Source organism: Protopterus annectens, chromosome 9.part0 (genome assembly GCF_019279795.1).
Source record: "Protopterus annectens isolate FY-2018-M chromosome 9.part0, PAN1.0, whole genome shotgun sequence".
Classification (NCBI taxonomy): Eukaryota; Metazoa; Chordata; order Ceratodontiformes; family Protopteridae; genus Protopterus; species Protopterus annectens.
The window spans coordinates 383,674,960-383,692,707 of NC_056743.1; the positions used below are offsets into that span (position 1 = coordinate 383,674,960).

At 40.0% G+C, this 17,748-nt stretch overlaps 1 protein-coding gene across 3 annotated transcripts in view; it reads right to left on the reverse strand.

Moving 5' to 3' along the window:
- The window catches only part of SORBS3 (sorbin and SH3 domain containing 3), a 1,673,489-nt gene that overhangs the window by 378,542 nt on the left and 1,277,199 nt on the right, over positions 1-17,748 (reverse strand). For all 3 annotated transcript variants that reach the window (XM_044082929.1, XM_044082928.1, XM_044082927.1), the window contains one exon: positions 6,464-6,555. In XM_044082929.1, the coding sequence (XP_043938864.1) occupies positions 6,464-6,555 (92 nt within the window). The remainder of the gene's footprint in view (positions 1-6,463; positions 6,556-17,748) is intronic.

Genomic DNA, 17,748 nt, shown 5'->3' on the forward strand with positions numbered 1-17,748 from the left:
TTTTCTCCCCAGGCCTCCATTGAAAACGGGTTCATTTGGCCCAATGGACTATCCTGGCAAACCAACTGCAAATAAATAAATAAAAAATATAAATATATATATATATATATATATATATATATATATATATATATATATATATACACACACATATAAATATACAAATGTGTATATATATATATATATATATATATATATATATATACACACACACACACACACACACATATATATATATATATATATAAACATATATATAAATATACATATATATATATATATATGTATATATATTTTATATATATATATATATATATATATATATATATATATATATATATATATATATATATATATATATATATATATATATATATATATATATATATATATATATATATATACACACACACACACATATAAATATATATATATATATATATATATATATATATATATATATATATTTATATATATATATATATATATATATATATATATATATATATATATATATATATATATACATATAAATATACATATATATATTTGTTTGCGTCTTTCGGCTTTTCCCAGTTAGGGTTCGATACAACGGAACTCTGGTCCGCTAATGATTGGCAGTAGATTTTTACATACTGGCTTGCCGGGCCTAACACACAACCTTCAACAAAGGAATGCCCATTCACGCATGTCACTACACAGAAGACGCTCTAACTGAGAATCGAACGGGCAACGTCTAACTGTGAGGCAAACGCTACAAGAGCACAACCACTGCAGTGTATATATATATATATATATATATATATATATATATATATATATATATATAAATATATATATAACTAAACATATATATATATAAATACATATATAAATATACTTGTGTATATATATATATATATATATATATATATATATATATATATATATATGTATGTATATATATATTTATATAGGTTCATAGGTAGGTACTGGGCTATCTGCCTGAGGGCATTTATAAGCCTAGTCAGAGTGTGTCGGCTTTCACCACCCCATTGATGAATTAACTGATCCTCTGTCAAGCAATGAAGTGATCCCAGGGGTGTATTTTGTTACACATCCACTCATCAAGGTTTCTCTTGAAGAGCGTTAGTGAGGTGCTCTGCCTGATGTAATTTGGAATTTTGTTCCAAAGCATGGGGAGTCTCTGTGACAGGAATCTATCCCTCCAGCATGTTCTATTTATTGTTGTGGCGAGGTTTAGCTCACTAGAGCACATGGCTTGCAGTGACTTGGATTTCTTTAGGTGGAGCATATCCATCAATTCTGAGTTGGACATGGCTTTGTAAGTCAGGCAGAGATCACCTCTGAGTCAGCGATATGCCACTGAGTACAGCCGGAGTTTTTTCAGTCGGGCTGTATAGGACATATGTTTGAGAGCAGTAATCCTCTTGGTGAGGTACTTTTGTGGTCTTTCCAGTTGTTGGAAGTGTCTTGTGAATTACATCCCAAATGGGACATTGTACTCTATGATGGGTCTAATGAGTGAATAGTACAGGGGTACTATAACCTCTTTATTTCTAGATGAGAACCCTTTTGTAATTAAATGGGCCACATAGAAGGATTTCCTAACTACTTTAGCAATATGATTGTCAAGGGAGAGATTACTATTTACCTGGGTCCGCAGACCGCTTATTACCTTCTCTGCATTAAGGGGGCTGCCATCTATGTGGTAATTCATGGGGGTTTTGTTTTTCCCAAACGGGATGATTATGCATTTTTTGGCATTTCGCTTGAGGCCATGACTTTGACACTAGGTGTACGTCTCAGTAAATCTCTTTTGCAGGATGCCCGTGTCAGCTGGAGAGTCAACTGTGGCTCCCAGTTTGCAGTCATCGGCAAACTTGGTTAGCCATACAGTTCTCCTGTGTTTGCCTGTACTTGTGAAAAGTATATGCTGAAAAGTAGGGGTCCCCGGACCGAGCCATGCGGGACACCACTTGTGAATGGTTTACAGTGTGACCTGGATCCCGTTATTCTTACAGTGTGAGTTCTATCTGTAAGCCAGTTGGCAACCCATCTCGTGATGTAGGGATTTATGTTCAGGCTGGTGAGTCTTTCTTGTAATACCAAAGTGGGGAATGGTGTTGAAAGCCTTGGCGAGGTCAAGGTAGGCTGTGTGAACCACCTTTCCCTCGTCTATGGCCTTGGTGACTGTCTCGAAGAAGTCAACCAGGTTTAGTAGGCATGATCTGCCCTTAAGAAAGCTGAACTGGGTCGGGTCAAGTGTTTGGAGGTTCCCAATGTCTTTGTTAATGAGTTCCATGATGATGCGCTCCATAGCCTTGTAGACCAGGCTAGTCAGGCTTATGGGGCAATAGTTACCAGGGTCAGTTGTGGCCCCTCCTTTGTGGAGAGAAATAACCATTGCTGTGTGCCATTCTATGGGCACATAGCCTGTGGAGAGGCTGAGGTTGAACAGCGTGTTTAGATGGGGGGTTAGTTCGTTCTGTAGTTCGTGCAAGACGCAGCCTGGGACACCAACTGGTCCCATTGACGCTATGTTTTTGGCTTTTCAAAGGGCTGTTCTCACCTGTGTGTCTGTGATTTTTGGGACACTACACTTTTCCGGTATTGTTGTGGGCCCTTTTGGAGGTGACGGGGGGGGGGTGAAGTTTGCACTGAATCTATCTGCCAAGATGTTGTCAACAACAGTAGGTTCAGTGTATTTTGCACTAGTTCAGTGCATATCTGTGAGCTGCCACTTAGATTCTTAACATAGCTAAAGAAGGCTTTGTGGTTATCATTTGAATCCTTGGCTATTTTTCTTTCGAAGTTAGCCTTGGATGATTTCATGAGGGACCTCAGTTTCTTACTGATACTGATCAGGGATGTCTTTCCTTCTTGGGATTTGTTTTTTTTCTGAACTAGTTTCCTCCTTCTACTGTATAGCCTGTTTATTGCAGGGGTCCACCAAACTGTTTTTCTTCTCTTAGAGGAGTGAGTCTTGCTTTTGCTAGTGATGGCATGATCCATGCATCCTTGTAGGTGCTCATAGAGTGCATCTGTAAAGGTTTCTGCATCTTGGGCAGCATTACCTTTTACCGTGGGGGCTGTGAAACTTACCACCTCTGTCTTAAGTAAGGTGAAGTTTGCTTTAGAAAAGTTTTTTACTGTGATTTCCTTAGTTGGTGTGGAAATCCAGAGTGATTAGTTTATGGTCTTATCTAACCAGTAACGGGTTGACCTCCGGTGTGGAACACCTGTCACCCATGTTGGTGATGACCAGGTCCAATATGTTTTCACCTCTGGTAGGGGGAGTTTACCAGCTGATCCAGGCCGTTTAAGTTGATGAATTCCAGGAAGCGCTGGGCCTGAGAATTTGTACTCAAGTAGTTTTCCCAGTGAATGGTAGGATAACTGAAATCGCCCAATATCAGGGTGTTTGGTAGGACCTTCATGTTTTCCAGTGTCTCCAGAAAGGTGGAGTGGTGGTCCTGGGTCATGGAGGGTGATCTGTAGCAAGCCACAATTTGCACTGCAGATTTGCCCGATGTTAGTTGCACATGGATGATCTCAGAGGTATCATGCTGCGCCACTAACCTGGAGGTGTAGGTATCCTTTATGAATATGGATACATCCCCTCCTTTTGTGTTTTGGTCCATGTTCTATGGCCGAAACGTGTGGTATGAGTTGTAGCCCAGTAGTGCTGGGGTGCTCTCTGGAGCCTTAAACCAGGTTTCAGTTACTGCACAGATGTCAACGTTCTCCATACTGAGGAGTGCTTCGAGCGCCTGCATTATGAGATTTAAACTCCTGGCACTGAGTAGCATAACCCTCAGTTTTTTGTTAATTGTGCTGTTTACGGAGGTGGGTTTGACTTTTGAGCCTTGCCTAAAAAAGGCACTATGGGGGCAACAAGAGCCTTGGTCAGTATTCGAAAGCCTGGGGGTGACAGGTGCAAGCCATCTCTTGCGAAGCAACGCAACTTGTCGAGCATGTCATCCCAGGCTGACAGACACTGGATCCCCTTTGAATGACACCAGAAGCTTAGCCAATTGTTGAAATTGATCATTTTTTCTTTATACTGAGGTATCTTTCTTGGTGAGGGTAGGATGCTACTCAGGGTCATACCAGCCTGGGCTACATGATCAGAGAGCTCTTCCATGTCCCTTTTCATGTAATCCAGGGAGTTAGGTCTCAGGTCATTCATACCAACATGAACAATGACAGAGTCATATTTGTACTTGTTCTGGAGTGACCTGAGTGCTTGTGTTATGTGGCAGACTCTGGCTCCCGACAGGCAGCTAACACAGTAACCTTCTGCTTGCCTAGTGAGTGGGACGTCAGTGTGCCTGACTATAGAGTCACCTATTATTAGTGTGTTAGGTATGTTATTTCGCCTTAAGGGCTGTGATTGTCTGGCACACTGATTTTGTGTTTTATGTGTTGTCTGGTTTGTGATGGGAAGTGCAGGTTATTTGGGTGTCTGCTTTGGAGGTCTCTGATGCTTTTGCAGGTTTTTATTTAGAGCCTCAGAGTATGATTTTGTGTATTTATGTATATTTTTTGCCAGTGCTGTTTTAGTAGGTCTGTGTGTGGCTGGAGTTGTGGTGCAAGCGTTAACCTTCTCCTCTTGACTGTCTGTTCCAGTTTGGCTGTATAATTGCATCTCTCGCATATGTTTGTGTTTTATGGTAGGAGGAGAGGGTTGTCTGTGTACATGAGACAGTTGTAACATTGCCTCAGGATACCCAGATTCACCAGCTGGACAGGAGAGTGCACCTGAAGTTGTCCTTTGGTCATGCCTGAATAGAAGGGTGAGCTGCTTAGTCGCTTGGTTGGTGAGGAGTGAATAAAGAGCCTTGCCCTGCTAGGCAATCAGTGTCAGGGTATATTAGTGATTGCTATTAGGTCTGAGCAAGTGCTGGGCTGTAAGATGCCTTGTGAGTGCTTAGATTGAGAGTTTGACTAGTTTCAAGAGAAAAACTGAAGAGGCGACTTAATGGAACTAGGAATAATTTAACCATAGCTAACTGGCACTGCCCGGTGCGCAAAACCATGCAAACGCGTTTTTTATAGTAGGGAAATTAAAGAGATAGAAATTAACCAAAAATGGCCAATAAACTACTAACTTCTGGGCTGGAACCACTCCTCCAGGGACAGATGGGTTGCTCAAAGCTCCCCTCTCTCATAGGTGAACACAGAAACTTCTAAGTAAGGTATGGGCAACTCAGAAACTAGTATCACAGTCCTGAATTCAGCACTAGCCTGAAAACTGGACTATACTAGCTTAGAAAGGCAGGAAACAAGTATTTGTTTTTTTTTTTTTAAAAGATAAGGCAAAAACATATATATATATATATATATATATATATATATATATATATATATATATATATAAATACACTTAAAACAGCTTTAAAAGACTACAAACAATAAGAAAAGGCTATCACACTTTAGTGTGTAGCCTACAACAGTTCAACAAATTATTTAAACAAAAAACTTTTTTAAAGTGCAGGCAGTCAAATAAGTACAATATGTGAAAAAAACAAGCTTTTAAATCACAATAAATGTTGAAAAATCTGCATTTAGGCGGAAAACAATTAAGTACAGCAATATATATATATATATATATATATATATATATATATATATATATATATATATAAATATATATACATAAATATATATATATACATAAATATATATATACATATATATATATATATATATATAAGTATAAATATATATATAAGTATATAAATATAAGTATATATATATATATATATATATATATATATATATATATATATATATATAAATATAAGTATATATATATATATTTATTTATACAAACTCTGACCCAAAACCCTTAAAAACAGTCCATGCAAATCCATACACCACATCAAACTACATCCAACGTAAACACCGCACGTCATGTAACGTAAAACCATAACCGCAAATTTGAAATATTAAAATTCGTGATTATGTACTTTCCACGTTTTGAAATTCGGCTTTATAGTTTCAAAATGCTGAAATTCAAGATTTCACATTTCAAGATTATAAACTGAAAGCATATATATATATATATATATATATATATATATATATATATATATATATACCTACCCACACATACATTTTTTTGTGGACTGACTGTGTGCGGATAACATAAAGGTTGTATAACATATAAACATGAACATAAAATCTTTGTCCCTGCTGTACTGCACACAAACTACATGTGCACTGGTCCTACAAGGTGCACAGAGAATGAAGTGAATAGTCTCTGGATGGAACTAGATTTGTTAACAGCTCCTGCATCACTGGGCTTTCTCCCCGTAGCTGCTTTAAGACTTATCCCTTGTACTTCACTTTTTCATGAGTGAGAGGAGAAACAGCATTAGTAATCTTTATGACATGAGCATATTATGAAACAACAGATGTCACAGCAGAACCACCCTGACCAGGCTCATTCTCTTACCTTCTTATCATCCTTCCGTGAGAGGCCATCTTCAGTGTCCACTAGTGTAGTCCCATTTCCAGGGAATGTGCTACTAGACAGTCGTCCAGGTCCTATGGTAAAATATAAGATGGTGACATACTGCTAATGTGACTTTATCAAGCAGTTCCTAAATTAATTGGCAATTATTTATATTAGGACATACCGGGATGTGCAATAGCAAGCCCCAAGCCCATTTGAAGTGGGTGGGCATTGTAAGTATAATTTGTTGTAATTATAATTTTACATTTATAAGTTGTTCTTAAGAAGATGAGAGATTAAAAAGATAGACTGGTTACATCCACTGGGGAGCCACCGCACCACCCACACCATAGGACTACAATGCAGATGGACTTGAAATTGTGTATAGCAGTGAGTTCCAGGGCATAGCAACCCCCTTCCTGCATGTCTGCATAGTTTTTCACTCTCATTAAGTCAGTAAGCCATGATATTAGAGTTTCAAATTTTTACTTACATTTTCTTAAAATTTTACTGTTGCCTAAGTAAAAGCAACATTAAAAAAAACATTAAAACCACCATGCTTACCTAACAGCCCCATTGGAACTGTCAGTCAAACTAGCATCAGTGGCACCACCCACACCTGCACAAACTAAGATGGTATGTCCTAAAGTAAACAATCGCCAATGGACTCAACAAAGATGGAGGCAAAAATCACGCAAGTCTAGTACAGCTAATCAAATACAAGAGAAGCTACTTGTACCGAACTTGACTGAATGATCACTAAGTTTTCAAATGTATTAGACAAAGGAAAGCACTTATGAAATTAACAAAAAACCTGTTAAAACATTTTTCCATGATGGCAAATGACAAGATACTTTATCAACCCATATACTCAGTGCCTGCAGTTAAGATACAACCCCACTTAAGATTAGTGAACACATGCAATTACAGGAATACATTACAATCATGCAAATTGTGGCATTAGGCTACAGTCACCATTTACTTATTTATATTATTTATTTGAATTTGTTAACCAGGTTAATAGGCTGGTACAAGACCCTTTTCAGCCATTACCTGGGTCAAAAGGTTAAACAACAAAACAATTTTAGCATGTCTTGTTTCCTTTTTTAATTTTATGAAAGAACATTAATGGTATATGGCTTATCAGCTCATACCGAAATTATTCTAAGTTTATTAGTTTCTTTGCTTTTTATGGAGAGGGCGTGTTGATCACATGTTGTTTTTAAGCATAATAAAGCTTGCCACATTGGTGGCACGATATTTTAAATTCTGAATAAGTTGGTACAGAAGTGCCGTTGAAAAGCTGCTTTGGATAGCGGCTTAAATAAATTGAACATTTTTATGTTTTTTCAGAGTGGTTTCATCTACCAGAGCATTTTTAGGCTGGATCCGTTGCAGGTTTATTGGCAAGCTTCATTTTTAGTTGCTTGTTTTGTCGTTGGAGTTGTGCAGCAAATTTTACAAAGCAAGCTGCAGAGAAAATGCAGTGAACAACAGAACTTTGTGTGCATGTATAGACATATATACAACTAAGTAACAAAGGCAAATAGGAAGTTAATATGGAGAAATTGGACTTCTATTTATTGAGACACAGTGACATCACCATTAGCAAACAGGTCGGAGGCGGCAGATCAACAAAGTTGCTGTATGCAGATGATGTGGCATTATAGGCAGACTCCGAGCTAGAACTTCAACAAAGGATGGGAGAAAGGAATGCAAAACTGAAGACACATGGGATGAAACTAAGCACAGATAGGATGGTGGTAATGGCAGCAAATTGGGCAGTTGGGGAGATCAGAAGAAGCTCTGAATAGCGACAGAAGGGAAGATAGTGGAACAGATTAAAAGCTTCAAGTATCTGAGAGGGGTGGTTGAGGAGAAGGGAAGTCTGAATGAAGAGGCCAAAGCTAGAAACAAAGGGGCTGCAGCCAACTGGCATAAGCGTGGCAGCTGTACTCTATGACAGAAGAATAACAATGAAGCTGAAAAGTAAGGTGTACAAGAGTGGTGCGACCAGTACTGCTGTGTGGTACAGAAACCTGGGCAGTAAATGCAGAACAGTTGAAGAAGCTAGAGGTGATGGAAATGAAGTGCCTGAGAAGGGTGGTAGGATGCACACTGTGGGACAGACCAAGAAATGAGGAAATAAGAGCAGAAGCCAAAGTAGCTCCAATTGCAGAAAAGATCAAAGAGAACAGATTACGGTGGTTTGGACACGTGCAGAAAAGCAGAAGACAATCTAGTGAGGAAAATTTGGGACAGACAGGAAGAAGGTAAGAGGAAGCGAGGATGTCCAGCAAAGAAATGGATTGTGTGAAAGAATATCTGTGACAGTAAGACATGAGTGCTGAAGAAGGCAGGAGTGTGGCACTGAATCATAAATGGTGACAATTAACATGATACCCCGACACCATGTAAAAAAAAATGGGGAAAAGGGGGCTGATGATGATGAGGCATCAGCACGTAGCTGGGGAAGATCAACAAACAGCAAATGGAACACAGTTAAACAATTCAGTTGCTGAAGTAGTTTTAATGTTTGTAAAAAAAAACATGTTATTCAGCATCTATGAAACCCCTGCTTGTATATTCTTTAAGATGAAAATATTTTAACTTCTTTTAAAGACTGAGAAATCTGTCAAGACTGCAATATCCCCTGGTAGATTGCTACAAGAGCCAAAAACTAGTTTTGTGAATGATCTTTCCCAAATGGACATGGTAAAATGAGGTCTGTATAGTTCAAAGGTAATGGAGCTCCATGTGCCTTGTTTCACTGTAATCTGGTCATAGGTAGGTACTAGGCTATCGGCCCATGGGCCTAAGTAAGCCTAACCAACAAGGTTCCCTGGTTTTCATCACTCAAGAAAGTTACTTTCCTGTGTCCTGGTAAAGCAGAGCCACAGAAGTGATCCCAAGGGGTGAATTTTCTATTTCCCATCCACTCATCAATATTCTTCTTGAAGAGTGCTTATGAGCAACTCTTCTTAACATAGATGGTAGTTTGTTCAAGAGTATGACAAGTCTCTGGGACAAGAATCTATCCCTGCAGCATGTTCTGTTTATTGTGGTGACAAAGGGTAGGTCCCCAGAGCATGTACCTCGCACGGATTGGGATTTCTTTAGGTGTAGGCATGTCCATCAGCTCTGGGTTTGACATAGCTTTGCATGTTAGGCAGAGATCACCTTGGAGTAGGCGATATGCTACGGAGTAAAGCTGGAGTTTTTTGAGACCGTCAGCGTAGGGCATCTGTTTGAGGCCAGTAATCCTCTTGGTGATGTACTTCTGCAGCCTTTCCAGTTGGTGCAGATGTCTTGTGAGGTACATTCCAAAAGGGGCGTTGTACTCTATAATGGTTTTAATGAGTGATGAGTAGAGGGGAACAATTACCTCTTTTTTTCTGGACGAGAACCCTTTTGTGATGGTGTACCATGTAGAAATGATTTCCTGACTACTGTGGCAATGGGATTAAGGACAGACTACTGTCCACCTGGGTCCCAAGGTCTCATCACACATTTGGCATTAAGTAGACTGCCACCTATGAGGTAGTTCATGGGTACAGAGTTTTTACCAAAGAGGATGACGCACTTTATGGCATTAAGCTTGAGGCCATGGCTCTGACACCAGGCGTCTGTCTCAGTGAGGCCCTTCTGTAAGATGTCCACATCGTTTGGGGACTCGACTACGGCTCCTAGTTTGCTGTCATCTGCAAACTTTGTTAGCCAGAGACCTTCTGTTTTAGCATGTACTTCAGAGAAGTAGATACCAAACAGGAGAGGACCCAGGACTGAACCCTGTGGTACTCTACTTGTCACTGGTTTGATGTCAGATCTGGAGTCTGCAACTTTTACAGTGTGGGTTCTGTTAGTGAGCCATTTGGCAACCCATCTTGTAAAGTAGTGATTTATACCTAATTTAGTGAGTTTATTTATAATTCCAGAATGGGGGATGGTGTTTAAAGCCTTGGCAATATCAAGATAGGCTGTGTGAACCACCTCACCCTCGTCTACGGCTTTGGTGACTGCTTCAAAGAAGTTGATCAGGTTCAGGAGGCATGATCTGCCTTTCACAAACCCGAATTAGGTGGGGTCCAGAGTTTGAAGGTTATCAATGTCTTCCAGGATTATATGCTCCATGGCCTTACAGACCAGGCTCATCAGGCTAATAGGGGGATAGTTCTCAGGGTCCGTGGTGGGTCTGCCTTTGTGGAGTGGGATAACTGTTGGTGTGCACCATTCAGTGGGCACAAGGCCTGACGTGAGGCTATGACTGAACATGGTCCTTAGATAGGGAGCCAGTTTGTTCTGAAGCTCATGTAAAACGCAGCCTGGGATGTTGTCAGGTCCCATGGATGCTGTGTTCCTGGGCTTTACAGAGTGGAGCTTTTACCTGCGTAGTTGTGATTACAGGGACTCTGCATTCTTCTGGTATAGATATGGGCCCTTTAGGGGGTGGGGGGGTGGGGTAAAGTTAGCACTGAACCTATCTGCCAGGATGTTGGCAATATCAGTTGGTTCTGTAATTCTCATGCCATTGTGCTGTAACCCAGAGAAGACCTGGGTGTTGCCATTGAGATTTTTGACATAGCTATAGAATGCTTTGTGGTTGCCCTTAGGATCAGTGGTGATTTTGTTTTCGTATCTAGCTCTGGAGGATTTTATGAGGGATCTCAGATTCTTACTGAGGCTGACCAGGGAGTTCCTCCACTCATGGGATTTTACTCTCTTTTGCAACAGTTTCTTCCTTCTGTTGTAGAGTTTGTTTATAGCAGGGGACCACCAGGTTGGCTTTTTTTTTTAGGATAGCATCTTGGTTCTGTTAGACAGAATACTTACTTGTGTAAGTGCTTATAGAGTGCATTAGTGTAGGATTCAGCAGTCGTAACTGTATTGTCCCTTCTGCATGGGTGTCATGACGTTGGCCACTTCTGTATTAAGAAGCATGAAGTTGGCTTTGGAGACATTTTTTACAGTGGTTTCCTTAATGAGGGGTGGGGGTGGGATGTGGATATCTAGGGTGATTACCTTATGGTGAGATCTGACCAATGAGGAGTAGACTTCAGGAGTGTAACACAGGTCATTCATGTTGGTAATGACTAGGTCTACGATATTGTTGCCCCTGGTGGGGGTCTGGATAAGTTGATCCAGGGCACTGGAATTTATGAATTCCAATAAGAGTTGAGTGAAGGAGTAGGTACACGAGTAGTTTTCCCAGTTAATGGTGGAGTAGCTGAAATCGCCCATTATTAAGTTGTTTGGTTGAACCCTAATATTTTCCAGTATATCAAGAAAAAAGGAGTGGCAATCCTGGGGCATGGTGGGGGATCTGTAAACTACAATCTGGATTACTGTTTTGCCCAGAGTTAGTTGCACTTGGATAATCTCGGATACATTATGCTGAGCAACTAGCCTGGAGGTGTGGATATTCTTAATGCATATGGACACACCTTCACCTTTAGTGTTCCAGTCCAGGTTAGATGGCCGAAAGGTGTGGTATACAACAAGTTTGTGTTTTATCAGAATGAGCTATTGAGAAACTGCTAAATAATCAGCCATGCAAAGTCTTGAACCCAGGATGCTGTGCACAACAACCACAGCAACATACCTCTACACCATCTGAGTTGTACACTCTTTCTCCTAGCAGTACACAATCTCCTTAATGACAAAGTCTACAATCATCAAATTCTTAGTTGCTAGACTGAGTAGTATCTTTTGCACATCCTTTGGCATGCCTCTACCCCCACTAAGTGACACTTGTGACATGTCTGCTGTGGTGGTGCTCTCTTTACATGTGCTGTACCTACCTGACTGTTCTCCCTTCCCAGTGGTACTTGTCTTACAAACATTCTTCAATGTTTTTCAATCTCTGTTCCTTCCATCTGGTTGAGGGTCCCTCCCTGCCCACCAGCCTCCTGTTCCCCTTGTGGCATTGAGTCTTGCATGCCCCTCTTATGCTCCCCTTTCATCAGTTCTCAATGCTGTCTGCACATTTATTCACCTCCTATTCCATTCTTTCATTTTGTGGCTGCATTTCTTGCATTCTTTGGCACTGTGCCATCCCACCTGCCTGTAACATTCTGATAACTTCTGTTCACGTCCTCCTCTCCTTTGCCTTAACTATTTTCTATTCACCCAGTCTACTGGACTCCTGTTGCCATATCCTCTCCATTCCAACTTTGATTTTTCTTGCCTAAGCAGTGAATCCACTACCATCTTTAGCTTTCACATTCTCCCTTAAAACACATAGTCTCCTACAGCCCCCAAATCCTTTGCAATCATGTTTTTACGCTAAACCTACACCCATAGTCTGAGCTAATTTGTCCCCAGTTCTTCTCATCAAGCCTGTCCTGCTCTTTCCATGCTGCCCAGACTTGGATCCACTGCATTTCCTCTATTATTTTTTTATAGGTTCACATGTTCATAGGGTCAGTAACAACCCTGACAGCTGCTGCCTTACGCTGAACCTTATATATACCCTTGTATTTATCAAGGGCCCTTTTAAGGGAATAACATTATTTTAATGGCAGAGAAAAGTTGCTCCAAAGGAGAGGAACTTGTTGAGTGAAGAATCAGTCAAAGTTATTATAACTAATAAAGGATATTTTAAGGTAGACAGATTCTGTATGCTTAAACATGAACAAGACTTTGGGATAATAAAAACACAACCACACTGTAGATCCTGTGTGTTGGCAGTTGGACAGACAACAATACACTGCAAATTAAGGAAAAACTACAACTTATTAAGCGCTTTCGTTCACAAAATATGGACTTCTTCAGAATAACACTATTAAAACTCAATGAGTATGTAAACTAACTACATCTATCAATTAAAACCAATCAATAAACTCTGCTTACATAACTGAAATAGTCAAATTATAATATTTGTTCTTGACTGGTTTCTCACATACACTTCTAATGTCACTTTCACACAGTTTTCAAACATCAAAATACAATTTAAAGGGGGTGGGGTAAATAAACTACACCTACTAATGGTGTGAGCGTTGTAATTCCCAGTATTTTGAGAAAACCATAAACCAAGATTACGGTTATAATTAAGAGGGGGGAGTCATTTTTTTTTCTTTTATAAACCCATACTTTGTGGACACAGTTTCCCATTACAAGCAGATGTAGTTAATATTGGGGAGGTGGTTATTAGTACCCAAACCTATACTTCAACATAAAAAGGAATACAAGTTACTTATCACTACCTACTGTTTAGAAAGGCCATTTTTGAATGTCTCAAAAAGAACTGGGTTATATTTTCTTTTGACCTAGATGGCTAGCCCCCATATTGTATATAAAAAGGATATGTCAATCAAAAAATTACTGGATTGGACTGGGACTTCTTCAAATAGGAAAAAAGGCATGAAAAAATATGTCCAGTGTTCACAATGTGTCAGTATATTGGTCGAGCACATATATATTGGAGGGGCAGTATATAGCATCCAAGGGGATTTCACATGTGATTTGATAACTGTTGTACATATACTGCTTGCTGTGATTTATGCCCAGCATTTTACATGGGCAAAACCTCCAGAAAAATTAAAGGATATATGAACATTTATTAGATATTAAGAGGTATAAGACAACAAATACCCTTATAGGCATACAGCACAACATCCTACTCATGGCTTCAAGGTTACTGTTGTGGAGGAAGATGTTTTTGATACCAAAGGTTATACAGTGAACAAACATCGTGATAAAAATAAATTTAAGTAAAACTTATGTCTGAATTCCCTGGTTTAAATGATGCATGTTCTATAGCCCCATTTTAAAGTTAAAAAGATTGGATGTCTAACATAGTCTATTTTAGATGAATGGCTTCCTTTAAACAATTATAGACAAGTTTTTTTCAACTATTTGAATTATGTAAGCAGTTTTTACTGGTTGGTTTTAAAGAACAGTGCAGTTAATTTAAATACTCAGTGAGGTTAACTGTGTTATTCTGATGAAGTTTCTACTTTTGTGAATGAAAGCCCTTAATAAATTGCAGTATTTCCTTAATTTGGAGTGTATCGTTGTCTGTCCAACTGCCAACACACAGGATCTACAGTTAGATTTTTGTATGCTTACTGGACAACCCACTGGCATGTCACCAAAATCACAAAGAAGGAAGGATATCACATCGATCAGAAACAAACCCCAGTTCTTCTACAGGCAGAAAGACACCAAGAAGAGGAAGACGTTTGAAGGGCTCCCTATTGACATGCTGGTGCTCAGATTGCAGAGTTCCAAAATATGGGGGGGCAAACTACAGGAGAAGAACGAGTATCACTCTTCTTCTTTAAACTTTTTTTTGTACGGGGCAAGACCCCCTGCACCTTCCAATGTGAGAGGACAAGCCCTCGCACCCCTTAAACTTACATACTCCAACTCCCAAGAACGCCACACCTTGGACAGAAAAAGAATATTGGAAACCTCACACTTATCATTTAAGTCTGTTTTTTCAGTCTTTCAGTCTCCACATTCCACACTTGGCAATCTAAGCTCAGACATTTCAAAAGGTTACCCTTTTGAATTCTATGCAACTAACCTAGGTTACAAAGCCAGTCTATACTTCTACAGAATAACCTCTGAATCATCAGGATGTGAAACACGTGTTTGGTCAGCAGACTATAGAAGGGGGCATTATGTATTATTATGCCTGGACAAAAGACTGATGTGTACATATGCTCATTGCTGTGTACTAGGTTAATGACCACTGGGGGTCATTTTAAGCCTAGCCACGGATCCTATATCTGTGACAGGTTCTGGTACTGTTGATAAATTTAAGCAGGGGTTTTGGAGATGAAACATTTACAAGCAGGGCCTTGATTGATGAAACATTTACAGGCTGCCTGTTGTCCATTAGAGACGCAGGTGCTAAACCAGGGATGACATTACTGTCCCCTACCCAGTTGTCCAAATTGTACTTGAACTGGGTTAGGCAAAACTGTGCTTCACATGGCTGGAGTGCCTTTTGCAAAGAAGTGGTAGTCTCTGGGATACATACCTCTCTCTCCAGTAGGTCCCATTATCACCACAGGCAAGATTTAAAGTCTTTGGAATGGGTTTATTCTGTTGCTGTTAGTTTTTGCATATGCAGGAGGATCATACAGGTTTGGCCCAACAGTGCATTGTGTGCCAGGCATAGATCTCCTCTCAAAAGCCTATAAGAGACAGAATACAGGGATAGGGCTTTGAAGCAGTCTGCATAGGACATGTTACTTATGCTCCGTATTCTTTTACTGAGGAACCTCTGCGGTCATTCCAATTGTTGAACGTGCCTGATCAGGTACATACCAAAGGGAGTACTGTAAACAATGACAGGCGTGATGAATACCTAATACAGTGGAACAGTAACCTACTTGGACCTAGATGCCATACCTTTGTTTATAAGTTGCACAAAATAGAATGTCTTCACTACTGTAAATACATGATCAAAGGCTACATTACTGTCTGCATGTGTCCCCAAGTCCTTGATTAGTGGGTTGAGTATTAAGGTTCTGTTGTTAATAATAACAGTTAAAAGGGGTGGATGACTTCCTGAAGGATACCAATATACATTTTTTTCGCATGTAATTTTACTCCATGGCTCTGATGCCAGTTATTGGTTCGAGTCTGCCCTTCCGGAACAGCACTGGTGTTGGTGGGGGATTCTATGAATGCTCCTAATTTGCAATCATCTGGGACCAATTTCTGAAGGACTCTACTGCTGACTGGCCTCTTTGTACAGTTGAACACTAAAAGTCTAACTTCCTGGGTCCTGTCTGTGTGCTAGCTGGCAATCCACTGGGTGACTGGGTGACATAACGGTTTGATCCTAACCTTTTGCATTTGTCAACAATGCCCAAGCAGAGCAATGAGTCAAAAACCCTAGCCAGATCAAAGCAGTGTGAACCAATGCCCTCATCCATTGCTTTGGTGATCTTCTCAAAGAAGTCTACCAGGCTGAGCTGGTGTGACCTGCTCTTGATGAAAACAAAGTGTGCTGCGTGCAGTGTCTGGAGGATTCCTATGTTATTATTATTAATTTCCATGACATTGCATACGAGACTAGTGAGACTTATGGGTCTATAGTTTCCATGGTCTGTAGATGTCCTGCCTTTGTCTAGAGTCGGGAGTGGAGTTTCTTGTTTAGACTCCTTGTCATTACCACCTTTAGATTTTCTTGGTTTTGATTTGCTATGCCGGAAGTATTTTCAGCTTGGCATTGCCTAAAAGATTCACTGTAGGGAGGACAATGTTTAGCTGATATGCAAACTCCTAGAGGGGAGAGATGCAGACCATCCCTGGCAAAGCAGGGTAGTCTGTTAGTCATCTCCTTCCATGCCCCTTAGAATAACACCAGAAACTAAGAGTCAGTCATCTTCTGTTCATATTATGGCATCATTATTTTACCCCTGACATTCAGAGTAATGATGACCTCGCTGGAGTGCCTAGTCATCCCCTTCACTATCATACTCATCACAATAATGCCCTTCCCCAGTTTAGGCTCACATCCTTACATATGGGTGCACCTTGGTCCCCCACAAACAGAGTCAGTACAGTAGTCTGACACATTAGACAACACTAAAAGCCTAAGAATAATTTTGCAGTAGATACAGACAATGTTCCATCCAGGTAGCAACTAAAAAAAAATAGTATGTGGGTGCAGAGATGACTACCAACCTTTCAACTGTGAAAGATGTTGAGAAGTCAACAGAAAAATGAACCAAGTGTTGCGGTAACTGCAGAAGTTGAGAGAGCAACCTTTAGAGACTGGGTTATGCTGGAAAGGTACATATCAAACCATCCATTTGCGTACACACTAACTCAAAGCTCACTGAATTTCTTTATAATTCTTTCAAGAGAAATAGTGTCAGAGACCTTTGTGAGATCAGGTTACAGTGGCATGCGCCATCAACATTTGTCCAGGCCAGGTGTAACTAAATTTAACAGGTATGGCCTTACCCAAACAAATCGATGATGATTCAAGTACAGCAGCTGGAAACTATGTGGTTTTAAGTTCTATACTGATCCTCTTTATGACCCAGTATGGGATACCAGAGAGATTGACGGATCTGTCGTTTATAAGCTAAGCTGTCGATCCTCCCTTGTGGATAGGGACCAAAGGGATTTACTACGGGTCTGTCATTTATAAGTTAGGCTGGAGATACTCCCTTGTGGATAGGGACCAAAGGGATTTACTACGGGTCTGTCATTTATAAGCTAGGCTGGAGATCCTCCCTTGTGGATTGTGGATAGGGACTAAAGGGATTTACTATCACAAGCTGGGGACAAAGCTTGTGGACAGGCTTTTACTTCATAAG